The 12,685-nt window shown below is 40.4% G+C and overlaps 2 protein-coding genes across 4 annotated transcripts in view; one reads left to right on the top strand and one right to left on the bottom strand.

The window, feature by feature from the left end:
- The first annotated feature begins 7,075 nt into the window (after positions 1–7,075).
- The window catches only part of LOC127844910 (uncharacterized), a 33,049-nt gene continuing 27,439 nt past the window's right edge, over positions 7,076–12,685 (top strand). The window contains exons 1-3 of one of the 3 annotated variants that reach the window (XM_052375456.1): positions 7,092–7,582; positions 7,830–8,060; positions 8,620–9,454. In XM_052375456.1, the coding sequence (XP_052231416.1) occupies positions 7,315–7,582; positions 7,830–8,060; positions 8,620–8,873 (753 nt within the window). In that variant the 5' untranslated portion in view covers positions 7,092–7,314 and the 3' untranslated portion in view covers positions 8,874–9,454. Of the gene's footprint in view, positions 7,583–7,829; positions 8,061–8,619; positions 9,455–12,685 lie in introns of those variants that run through there. The other 2 variants (XM_052375461.1, XM_052375459.1) reach the window with 2 other exon arrangements.
- The window catches only part of LOC127844909 (uncharacterized), a 71,494-nt gene continuing 68,703 nt past the window's right edge, over positions 9,895–12,685 (bottom strand). Inside the window, exon 13 of the mRNA XM_052375455.1 lies at positions 9,895–10,140. Within this exon, the coding sequence (XP_052231415.1) occupies positions 10,019–10,140 (122 nt within the window). The 3' untranslated portion in view covers positions 9,895–10,018. The remainder of the gene's footprint in view (positions 10,141–12,685) is intronic.

Consider the following 12,685-nt stretch of genomic DNA (forward strand, 5'->3'; position numbering starts at 1 on the left):
CGCCCGCCCGCCCGCCCGCCCGCCCGCGCGGCCGTCCGTTCGTCCCTCCGTCGGTCGGTCGGTCATTCTTTCTGTCTGTTTGTCTCAAACTAGACTCACCATATACTAAACTCAATATACTATACTCAACGCTATACAGTCAAACTTAAAGGGATTGTCCTTCTTATATTACGTTGTATCTGTGCGATTTTTACCCCCCCCCCCCCTACGTTTAAAACATATGTCCATTTTTTCAGCATGACATTCTATAGCAGCATGGTTACACGTTTTAAGATAAAACCTTCAAGCTTGCTGGTATTGTCCTTACACCGTAAGGGTGTGATTATGCAATATATATCATCCTTCGATACAAACAAAGCCAAATAACACTCAAAATCAACGAATATTTCTTAAAATATTTCGAAACAAAAAGCGTGCACATTGTACACATTGTCCAAATGTATAAAACACTTGTGTCATTGACAACGAATTGAATTTTTTAATTGTTCTGAATTTCACGAAGAACGTAACATTCACCTTTTTCTTTGTATAGTGGAAACAGAGAAGAAATCGATTTAATTAATCTGATTAAAACGAAAAATGATCTGACAATGAAGATAATTGCATTATTTACATATACATGTATATATATATATATATATATATATTAATGCGAAAAGTAAAAACATAAAACTATTCACAACTCATTCATGTACGTATAATGTACATGTCTGTATACTGTGTTATGGGCCTGCGGCTTTTAATTACGAACTTAATTGTCTTGTCTAGACTTATCGGTATTTTACATTAAATAGCATTCTTCTACAAAGTGTTTTAAAACCATGCTCCTCTCCTCAAAACTGGCCACGACCCATAATAATGCTCACATGGACTTATTGCTTCCGGTTGTAGTGCGGAGAACGCTCTGCGAGAGAAGGCCCCGAACTTGACCATGCCCTACTGGGACTGCACCCTGGATGCGGCCCTGAGCGTCCCTCGTGACACGAGCCTCTTCAGCGAGGACTTCATGGGGAATGGGGACGGATATGTCGTCACGGGCGCCTTTAAAGGTGCATCTGATATTTATATTTACCGGTATATATGTACATGGGATAAGTTGGGATTACGTGATGTCATCTACGGTGCAGTATGGTTTTGATATACAACAAACAAAAATATCGACAAATCATTTGTGATGTAAAATTTTAAAGAGGCCATTTTTCGTAAGTTTTATTATTTATTCTTGATTTTGTGTTGATAAACTTTATAATAATTCTTTCTATACATGTTTCCTCTTAAATAATGCAAATTGTGAAGTGTGAGAAGACCTACATCATTTTGGATAATCCTGCATCTTAACTCGTCAAAGAAATGTGTCATTTTTTGCAGACTGGAGTGTGCAGCAGGGACGCCTGTACCGCACAGTGGGTTCAATCTACGCGCCTCTTGATGACCGCAACATATCGCGATTGCTCGAGCAGGAGCACGTGTCAAACATCAGCTACCCAAGCGCGGGAAAAGACATGGAGCTCATCTTCGAGTTTATTCACAATCGGGTGCACCACTGGATTGGCGGCGAAATGAAGATCATCGAAACAGCGACGGATGACCCCATCTTCTACCCGTATCACTCGTTTGTTAGCCTGGTGTGGGCTGAGTTCCGAGCGCTGCAGCGCTCGCTAGGGATCGACCCGGAACTGGACTGGGACCAGTTTTACGGTCAGTCGAGGCACCACAAATACTCGCCGCTCGGTCTGGGGAACCTATTCGCCAGCGACGGCAGCAGCGACGTCTTCGAGGAAAACATCTTGTTCGACGAGAGGCCTTGGTGCAACCATGACATCCTCGACTGTGGTACGCCGTACCTCTACTGCAATGTGACTGTTGAAAAGTGCGTACCGTGGACCGCTGATGAATACAGACTGATTAAGTCCAAAGCTCTGAAGGAAGATAAAGCGTTCAAAGACATTGTTTTTCCATTCATTGAAAGCAAATTGAAGAAAGGCTTCTTGGAGCTTCTGGCAGCGTCTGGAAACCAGACCACCTTGAGCGAAACAGCAGAATATTACATCACCCAACATTTCGAGGACCCGTTTGAAGGAATCGAGAACGCCTCTTCGGGAATACTCGTCGGCGACGACCTAGCGACGAAAAAGCCCCTTAATGCTTGGGAGGTTTTAGTGAATGAAGATGAGAAGACGAAAAAACACGAGCATGACCATAAACATAGTCATAACAATGGCGATATGTTTCGCGAAAATAGTGGCGACAATGGAATAGCCCATAATGATCGCAACGATGATCATGATCACGAAGGCCACGACCATGCTCACGGTACACAAGCTGTCGGCGATGTTGTCGAACAAAATGAACGTATTGTCGAAGTCGTTAGCTCAGGCTTTGAACAATTTCTTATGCATTACAGTATATGGATACTAGTCGCCCTTTTGATCTTTCGGGTTATCCTTTCCATCGTAACAAAGTGTGTGTCCGTCTACAGCACGGGTTGGAGATGTGGTCGACTAAAGAGCAAGTACTCCGTCAGTGGAGGAGCGAATCTTAACGATGACGCTAACAAGATGTCAACACTCGCGCTAGAAACGTCTGGTAACCAGGTAGCGGAGTCGCCCAGACCTGACAACATTTACACCATCACCGTAGCGTCTAAAAGTGCAGATAATTCCCCAACTGTCTATGTTCGTTTCGCAAAGTACGAAAACGAAATTTCTCAATTGAATGGCCCAAATGTTTCGCGTCCGCGAGCCTGTGTTCCCGTCTACAAGTCCGAATATGAAGCGACTACCCGTCCGACAGAGACGCACGGAAATTACTTAGATATGACTTACACTAGTCGGGTTTCTGATGAAGAACCAACGAGCCCAATCGCGGAGATTTATGAACTCGAGGACAGAGCTGAGGAAGAAGAAGGCGATATCGAAAACATGTGTAACTCCTTGGAGAATGACAACTACATCCGGTCAGTGCTGCAGGAGCTGGACAGGGCGACTTTCAGAGACGACATGCAGGACATAATGGAGGGCTATGACAACATCATGAATGTGGAGAGACATCGAAAGCAGCTTGGAGCGGCGGTGGCGACCCTTACTCCGGTGCCGTCCCCTCGGGCCCCTCTGACGGATCGTTTTGAGGGTCCTCAGCCGTGTAATATGACCTCTTTGAACGATGAGACGCATGCCACAGCCACCTTTATGTAGATACTGGTAAACCCGATGCTAACTTGTATACAATATCGAACGCGCACGGGTGCATTGATGTCCAGATTTTGAATTTGTGCATCAATAAGGATTTGGTTTGACAATAATATTCAGCTAATATCGTGCTTGTTTTATTTATCTTTATGCAATTTGATGTATCGCTTCTTTAGCACACAGTGCTGTTATTTATTTTTTGTTAATGATTTTTTTTTAAATATTTGCCTACATATATACCGAATATATCATACCGGCCATAACCACATGTAGGCAGTTTTATGAATAAATATATGGTACGTTCGTATGAATCCATGACAATGATGCCACAATTGGGATGGTGAAGACTTCGGTTACAAAACTGCTAAAATAATATACGCTCAGTAATTGTTTTTCACGTTGATCTTACATTTTTAAATTCAATATTCTCTTAAATCGCGCTTTCAGGTATCAGTGTTGTTTCCTCATATACATATTTTCTTTGAATAGGTTTTTTTCTACTACAATCCGATATAGCTATATAAAACTAAAAATGCATGGGGGAAATCTCTGGAAACCATGAAGAAGAAACACTTTTCATGTAGTAATTATAACTATCGTTCGTCTATTTATTTTTGTACTTGACAATTGTAGTAACATATTTTTATGTAAGTATACACAGTATATTTTGCTGTCAAATAAATTGACGTGTATGTATTCTTATTTCAATTTGTTTAATCAACTTGGGTTGCATCAAAAACAGTACCTGCTATCGATTCAGCATCCCACTTAATTGTTTCACACTCCATGCTGGATGTTAACGCAGTAGATCTAAATGCATTATACTAGAATAGTCCCGTATGACCACTATCTAGACGATAGAAATGGGCAGTGCCGTGTGAAAAGGGGGTTTGATGCATGTACGTAAAGTGTCGTCCGAGATTAGCATGTTCAGTCCCACAGGCTAATCAGGGACGACACTTTCCGCTCTTTATTCGTTTAAAGAGTCTTTCCTTAGCAAAAATCAAGTTAAGGCAGAAAGTGTCGTCCCTGATAAGCTTGTGCGGATTGCACAGGCTAATCTGGGACGAATCTTTACGCACATGCATTTAACCCCTTTTCACAAAGCACGATATATAGAGAGATTCTGTAGTAGATGTAAGTTTAACTTGCGTTGTTTTGATTCGTTAAGCGGGGGAGGGGGGCGTGTTGGTCAGCTGTATTATATTTTTAGATTTTTTCCCGTGTTTTCGTTCTTCAGGTAGTGTTCTTATAAATATTACATTGTCAGAGAGCGACATTATATTTTCAATTATATATCAACCCAAGAGCGAAGTTCTGCGCGCGAAGATTTACTTATAGTCGAACACCCCAATGTTTATGTTTTTATACATAGTACAAAGTCTCATCTTAAGACAATGCGTTTGTATTTCACGATTCGGTCAGAATCGGATGACATTAGCGGATAACATAAAAATGGTGCTATCAGGTTTGTGGGGCGACATTTTGTCGACCGACATATTTAAGTGCTTTACATTCGCAGTAAACATGGAATAATAATAAAGTTCAGTTATTCAAGCCGTCATGCTAGTATAAACAGAGGGCACGGGTACTCGTGTGAGTTCGGGTTAGTGACGCGCCTTGTGGAGGTAGACTCGTACCATCTAGCGATTGTATCATCCGCCACTATACTACCGGGTTCATTTGATAAATAACCCCCGGTGTGTTGACCCTACGCTGATAAAAAAAGTTCAATGAACAGGATTCAGCATGTAATATACAAGTACCAATAGTAAACGTACTTACTAATATATTAGTTAGCCAAAGCAAATGCATGCACGGATCTGTGCTTTCGATGTTGAATATATGAATACTTGAGACGAGTTCCAACCGCTCATACCCCTGATATGTATGGTGTACGAACTGGTCCAAAACTATTCTTAACCGTCTCGGACGGTTTATAAACCGTTTCGGACAGTTTGTAAACCGTCCCGGACAATTTACAAACCGTCCGGGACGGTTTAGGAAAGTTTTTGACCGTTCGTGCGCATTAACCGTCCGGGACGGTTTAAACTGTCCGATACGGTATTATTGCTGGACAGTAGTATTTTTTTTTCAAAAGGAAATTATTTTTCAAGTAACAATTTGCAAAAATACCGCAAGCAAAGCCGGAGATTGAAAATGTTCTGAATAAGTTAAAGAAATACTGTTTTTTAATAATAGTTTGTTTAACTTTGTGATAAAAATATACTGGACCGAACAGCAATTAAATTTAATTAGTCTCTTTCGTTTATTTGTTTTTAAATTCTGGCAATGACAAGAAAGCATTTAATGATTTTTCTTCTATACTTGTTATTTGCACTTTTAATTGGTTTGAAATTATTTGTTCTTTTCAATGGTATATCAACAAAGTGTTGCAATCCTTAATTATGTCAGATTCTGATTTGTTGATTGACTCCTCTTCAAAACCTAAGCTTTACTATAATTTACGCCAGGAAACCGTCCCGGACGGTTTTCTAAACTGTATTGGACAGGTCGATCGTTTCTAGAAGCGGTATCACAAAGATTGATTGCATACATGTCCTTAACAGAACAAATTACCTAGCCTCCGCCGATCTTAACCCATTTAAGCCTAGTGGACTCTCCCATACTTCTAAATTGGATCAATTTATTTCCAAAATTAGGGATGTCTAGTATATTCATTTCTATATTTAGAATATTTCTTACAGAAATTCCTTCAAGAAAACAGCGCAGACCCTGATGAGACGCCTCATCATGCGGCGTCTCATCTGGGTCTACGCTGTTTGCCAAGGCCTTTTTCTAGACGCTAGGCATAAATGAGTTAATAACGGCCATTAATGTAACGACCAGAGTTTTTTAACAAAAGATTTTCGTGCGATACGGCGTCTACATTAGTAATATATATTTCAAATAAAGTTTGAATGTTATAAGCATTTCATACGTATATATGTTTAGATTTAAATCTTAAATTCTACCAAACAACCGTGCAAAGGATAATCTTATAACCGCTTCAAAGTTTTCAAATACATTTTAATCATGGGAAGTTGTATGCGAGAACCTTAGACTATTTCCCGAGTACATTCATCAACCTATATCTCTGTTAAAATTAGTGATGTTAATAATTTTCGTTTTTTTTTTCTAAGAATAAAATCGATGGATACAAATGTCATTGTTCTGTTGCCAAATATGTGAAAAATGCGTTACTCCATTCGTAAAGACGATGATTTTTTTCCTCGGAACGATCGGCACCCCCAGACGCTGGGTTTTCTTGATACGAATACAGAGAAATTTAACATCATCGTGATTGGATGGTGACAAGGCTGATTTTTGCTTTGCAACATGCATGTCTTGATTAACGCCAAGCCAAGGTTATACTTTTCCGTGGGGTCATAATGTCGATATTAACGACGCAATTTGTATCACGGGTCCATTACTGATGCATTCCTAGGAGTAGAGCACGTTTCAAAATTGTGTTTGACAACACGCATACCCGAAGTCATTAGGTAGCCAATTCCTAAACACATATTTCAGTAACTAGATATAGTGCCGATATTGAACCAATGGCGTATCTTTAATCGGCGCACCCGAATTAAATATGTACATGTTTTGGAGGTAAAAAAATCTTTAAATACTCATATAGTATATGTAATAAAACCTATTTCACAAAATGTTGATTTATGAAATAGTTATGAGTAACGGTGTGGTGTCATTTCGTTCGGCTCATTCTGAAGTCGGTAATTCTGAATTCTGAGTTTTGAATCAAAACTAGATACGCCACTGTAGTTATCATTTGATTAGCATTCTTCGAACATTAAGTCAGGACAAGTTGATGCAATGCACCCTCGCCCGTTCAAAGTTTGCACTCTGACGTCACATCCTTTCCAATCACATTCATGCACACCTTGTTTTCCACGCAGGAGTGACAAAATGTGGGACTTTGCGTGTTCTAGAGTGTTATCAGGAGTTACGATATGGAGTATAAAGGGGACAAGGAGAAGGATTTTTAAGAACGGACATCAGGATCACCGACTGCCACCACTAAACGGCAAAACTTTTATAACACTTATTTGTTTAATCAGAATAAATTAATTTAATTATTATCTTACTCTATATTGAAATATAAAATATGATGGGACTCAACGTACTTGAAATTGCCGCGGCCGCTATGTTACTACTTTTGACAACAGTGCGAATAAACGGTCAAGATACCGACGACGCTTGCTCGCCGGGAAAGGCGGCCGGGAGCGCTATCACGTGGAGGCGGAGTTCAGACGACTGCTCGACTGCGGTGATGTGCCTTCTGGGCCGGCGAGTGACATACACATGTCCCGACGGGATGGTCATTGGAGCGGGACTCACCGACTGCGTTCCCATCGGTTCCAAGCTCGATGACTGTAAGTACTTTATTGAGTTGAATGTAATTACCATGGCTCAGCTTGTAATAACGGTAATACAAGCAAAAATGACTTTACCGCAGTGGCTTTTATTACCTCAGTGCATAACATGTTTTTTTTTCAATCCTTAACTTGTAGTAATTGACCAGTGGAGAACCTCAATATTAAGAAGAAACTATTTATCAGTAATACAACATACATGTGTAGTTGAAACCATACGTATTTGTTTCAATTATGATTTTTCCAGGTTCAACGGTTGGCAACGGGAAGCGTACATCTCCGTGCAAGCCGGGAACAACTGAACCCGATATGAGCAACTGCGCAAAATACTCCGAATGCGTCCAACTGCCCTCCGGAAACGCAACAATGGAAACAATGGAGTGTCCGTACCCCTTGCTGTTTGACAAGAAATCAAGGAAATGCGAACCGTTCAAAGATATCGTCTGCACTAGCGGGCAAACTGTGCCGAAAAGCCCATGTAAGTAAAATTCGGTGATTGTCGCAATTTACAATCTCTATGTTTATCTGATTCCAGTGATACCCGCCGTAATTTATCTTTTCTGATCGTCCGTATGTCCTATACACATATGTACATGTATTCAAATTTCATAGAACACTTCACATCTTTATCATCTCATTAGTTTATATATAATTTTATCAATATAAAAGCCAGTAACATAAGATTATGACAGGGTTGAATTTATAACAAAACATAGCCTAAAGGTATGGGTGGTGCTCTGTGAAAAAGGGGTTTAATGCATGTGCGCAAAATGTTGTCTCAGATTAACCTGTGCAGTCCGCATAGGCTAATCATGGACGACACATTCCGCGTTTATGGTATTTTTCGTTTTCAGAAAGTCTCTTCTAAGCAAAAATCCAGTTAAGGCGGAAAGTGTCGTCTCTGATTGGCCTGTGCGGACTGCACAGGCTAATCTGGGACGACACTTTACGCACGTGCATTAAATCCATTTTTCACAGAGCACTGCTCATATATAATGTTCCCCTGAATACTGAGCATGATCCTTATTCTAAACCAGGCGATTACGAAGCAAACCAGTGTTCGGGGGCGTCTCACTGTGTCCCGTGTTCCGTACGTCACGCATCCTGCTCCGGACTTCCGGACGGCTTGAACGCCTGGGCCGGTCGCGAATGGTCGCCGTATTACGTCATCTGTGACGAAGAGCGCGTGACGATGCAGATGGAGTGTAAGGGCGACAAAATTACGTCCGTTTTTCATCCGGTCAAGAAAGAGTGTGTCGAGTTTGACAACAAAATTATATTTGGGCGATGAAAATATTATTTGAGCTTTTTTTACGAATGAATCATACCTGTCTCGGCGAAATTTAAGAAAAGTCTTTGAGTTTATTTTAGCCGCTTTCTAATTTAAACAATCTTTTTAATTCGCAACTTTCTTGGTAATGAGATGTGATGTTGTTGCAGTCATCGCCATTTTCCCTCCATTCATTGATCAGGGTGTTAATGTTGTTGTTGATTTTTATTAATTTTTTTAATTATTATCATTCAGCACTAACCATTCTTACACTTACATGAAGATATTGAAATAAAATGTATATTAAGATGATTTAATTTTATGGCGAAAATGGAAAATGTATATTAAATCATACCTGCTTTGATAATACTGTGCGAATTAATTGCATATACATTTCGGGGAGGGTTTAAAGGACATGTTGTCATTTACAGTGAATTCAATCTTATGAACGCAAGTTCATCCATTTTACATTGCAATTGTTATAATGCTTGCTGCTTTGATACCACGAGCGTTTGAATCTCCATTTTTATACAACTTTGTATATATTTATCAATGACGTATTTTATTGGATAATACTCGAATAAATTATGTTTTTCGTACCATATTGTCGTTCTTTTCATTTGCTGTTGTTCCACTATGGCCTTTAAATCAACGACTTATTCTAAGAATGTTTTATATAGAAATTGACCACTAATACAATTGGAAACGATGTCACAGTTCTTGGAATTGAAGTAGATGAAAGGTTGTTCAATGTGTTTTATTTGTAAGATTCTTATGTACCATTTTTGATACGCAAATACCATTTACGATATGGATATAAAATGTATTAATGAAAAGTGACAAACCTACTTGACAAACACTCACAAACACAATACGTGATAGTCATCGCGAGCAGCATTACAGCAAGAAAGATTCCGCCCGTTAAATTATAACATTGACCCCTTACATATATGTATTATATATGTATTTGTATATGTGTGTTTGCTAGTTTTGACATGTACGTACACAAAATTTATGTTTGATTTGTTAAAAACTACGATGAGTAACCAAAAACATATTTATACCACGTCTGATATAGGATAGAGACAAACACAATATTATGTAAACACATCAATAAATTTATTATCACAAAAATAATTAATCAATAAATAACACTGCGTCATCGTTTACCAATAAGCAACAAAAACATTTAATAACACAGAAAGCAATACATAAACATATAGTGAGACGTTGAATGGAAATGTTTGATGACCAGGTCTCCACGCCTTACTTTTGAAGATGTATAGAGCTGAAACGAAAAAAAATAATCAAAGCACTTCATGAAAGAAAAGAGGCCGCGGATATAACCGGTTGGCTTGTGTTACTCAAGCAACTGTCTATGATTCCGTCTAATGAGAAGTGGACATAAGAACCATATAATAAATCAATATTTCTTTTCGGTAGTATGTTATATGTTCAATATAAACAATAAAAAAACAGGATGTTCTTATATCGGTCTTGAAAAAGTTAAAAAGCTAAATAACAGAGGTGCGTGAAGTTGGCTCACCGTTCGCCGTTCGACATTAGTTCAACATTCAAATTACCGAATGTCGAGCTGGCTCGGCATTCCAGCTCGACATTCAGTTCGGCATTCGCATATAGTGTTGTATTTTTATTTTCGAATGTCGAGCTGGCTCGGCATTCCATCTCGACATTCAGTTCGGCATTCGCACACAGTGTTGTATGCTTATTTTTTAATGTCGAGCTGGCTCGGCATTCAAGCTCGACATTCAGTTAGACATTCGGATATAGTGTTGTACAATTTTTTTTTGAATGACGAGCTGGCTCGGCATTCCAGCTCGACATTCAGTTCGGCATTCGCAAATAGTGTTGTATGCTTATTTTCGAATGTCGAGCTGGCTCGGCATTCCAGCTCGACATTCAGTTCGACATTCGGAGATAATGTTAAACAATACTTTTCGAATTCCGAGCTGGCTCGGCATTCCAGCTCGACATTCAGTTCGACATTCGAAGAAAGTGTTGTACAATAATTTTTGAATGACGAGCAGGCTCGGCATTCCAGCTCGACATTCAGTTCGACATTCGGATATAGTGTTGTACAATAATTTTTGAGTGACGCGCTGGCTCGGCATTCCAGCTCGACATTCAGTTCGACATTCGGAGATAATGTTGTACAATACTTTTCGAATGCCGAGCTGGCTCGGCATTCCAGCTCGACATTCAGTTCGACATTCGGAGAAAGTGTTGTACAATAATTTTTGAATGACGAGCAGGCTCGGCATTCCAGCTCGACATTCAGTTCGACATTCGGATATAGTGTTGTACAATAATTTTTGAATGTCGAGCTGGCTCGGCAATCCAGCTCGACATTCAGTTCGGCATTCGCAAATAGTGTTGTATGCTTATTTTCGAATGTCGAGCTTGCTCGGCATTCCAGCTCCACATTCAGTTCGGCATTCGCATATAGTGTTGTATGCTTATTTTCGAATGTCGAGCTGGCTCGGCATTCCAGCTCGACATTCATTTTGACATTCGGAGATAGTGTTGATCAATACTTTTTGAATGACGAGCTGGTTTGGCATTCCAGCTAGACATTCAGTTCGACATTCGGATACACTTAACGAAAGATACACCTAATCACATTTATCTATTTTATATTATAAGGGATCTAATATGATTTTCATTTTTTATTATTGTAAAATAATTCTCCTTTATATAGCAGTAAACGATATAGTCTAATTGGCCACCGTGGACTGGTGTATAATAGTGAATCTTCGGCGAAAATTGGATAAATTTGACCTACTTTGAAAATTAAATTATTTTCCCCTGAAAGGTCACTGGGGTGGTCAGCACATAAGGTAGTCGTGAAAGAGGCAGCGATGACCGGTAAATGAACTATGACATTCACACACAACTCCACTAGTTGACCTCTCTGACCTCGGTCGCCAGAAAGATGGAATGCTCTGGATGCACCTATATCTATATATATATTATATATATGTATATATCTTTCGTTAAGTGTATAGATTTTGACCTATTATAACCATAATTAGTATTGCTATCATCATCATCATTAACTCCAGCATCATATTAATCACCAACATCAACTTAACCATCAATATCATCATTGCCATTATTATCACCACCATTAGTATTATCATTATTATAATTATTACCATTTTTGATTTTTTGTCTATAGTTTCTAAATTGGCGGGGGACGACCGATGGACGGCCGACGGTTGGACAAGGGACGACCGTTGCACATCCGACGGTTAGAAGAGGGACGACATATGGACGGCCGTCGGTTATACATCGGTCGGCCCTCGCCCAACAGTCGGTCGTCCATCGGTTGTCCATCGGTCGTCCATCGGTCGTCCCTCGTCCAACCGTCGTTCGTCCATATGACGTTCCTCGCCCAACCGTCGGTCGTCCATAGTTCGTCCATCGGTCGTCCAACCGTCGTCCAACGGTCGACTCTCGGTCGTCAATCGGTCGTCCCTCATCCAACCGTCGTTCGTCCATATGACATCCCTCGCTCAACCGTCGGTCGTCCATCGGTCGTCCCTCGTCGATCGGTCGTCCATCGGTCGTCCCTCGTCCAACTGTTGCCCGTACATCGGTCGTCCATCATATGCCCTTGTCCGTCCGTTGGTTGTCCATCGGTCGTCCCTTATCCGTCTGTCAGTCGTCCATCTGTTATCCCTCGTCCAACAGTCGTTCGTCATGTGTCGTCCCTCGCCCAACCTTCGGTCGTCCATCGGTCATCAATCGGTCGTCCCTCGTCCAACTGTTTGCCGTCCATCGATCGTCGATTGTCTGTCAATGTCCGTCGG

This window comes from Dreissena polymorpha, chromosome 9 (assembly GCF_020536995.1).
Source record: "Dreissena polymorpha isolate Duluth1 chromosome 9, UMN_Dpol_1.0, whole genome shotgun sequence".
NCBI classification, from domain to species: Eukaryota; Metazoa; Mollusca; class Bivalvia; order Myida; family Dreissenidae; genus Dreissena; species Dreissena polymorpha.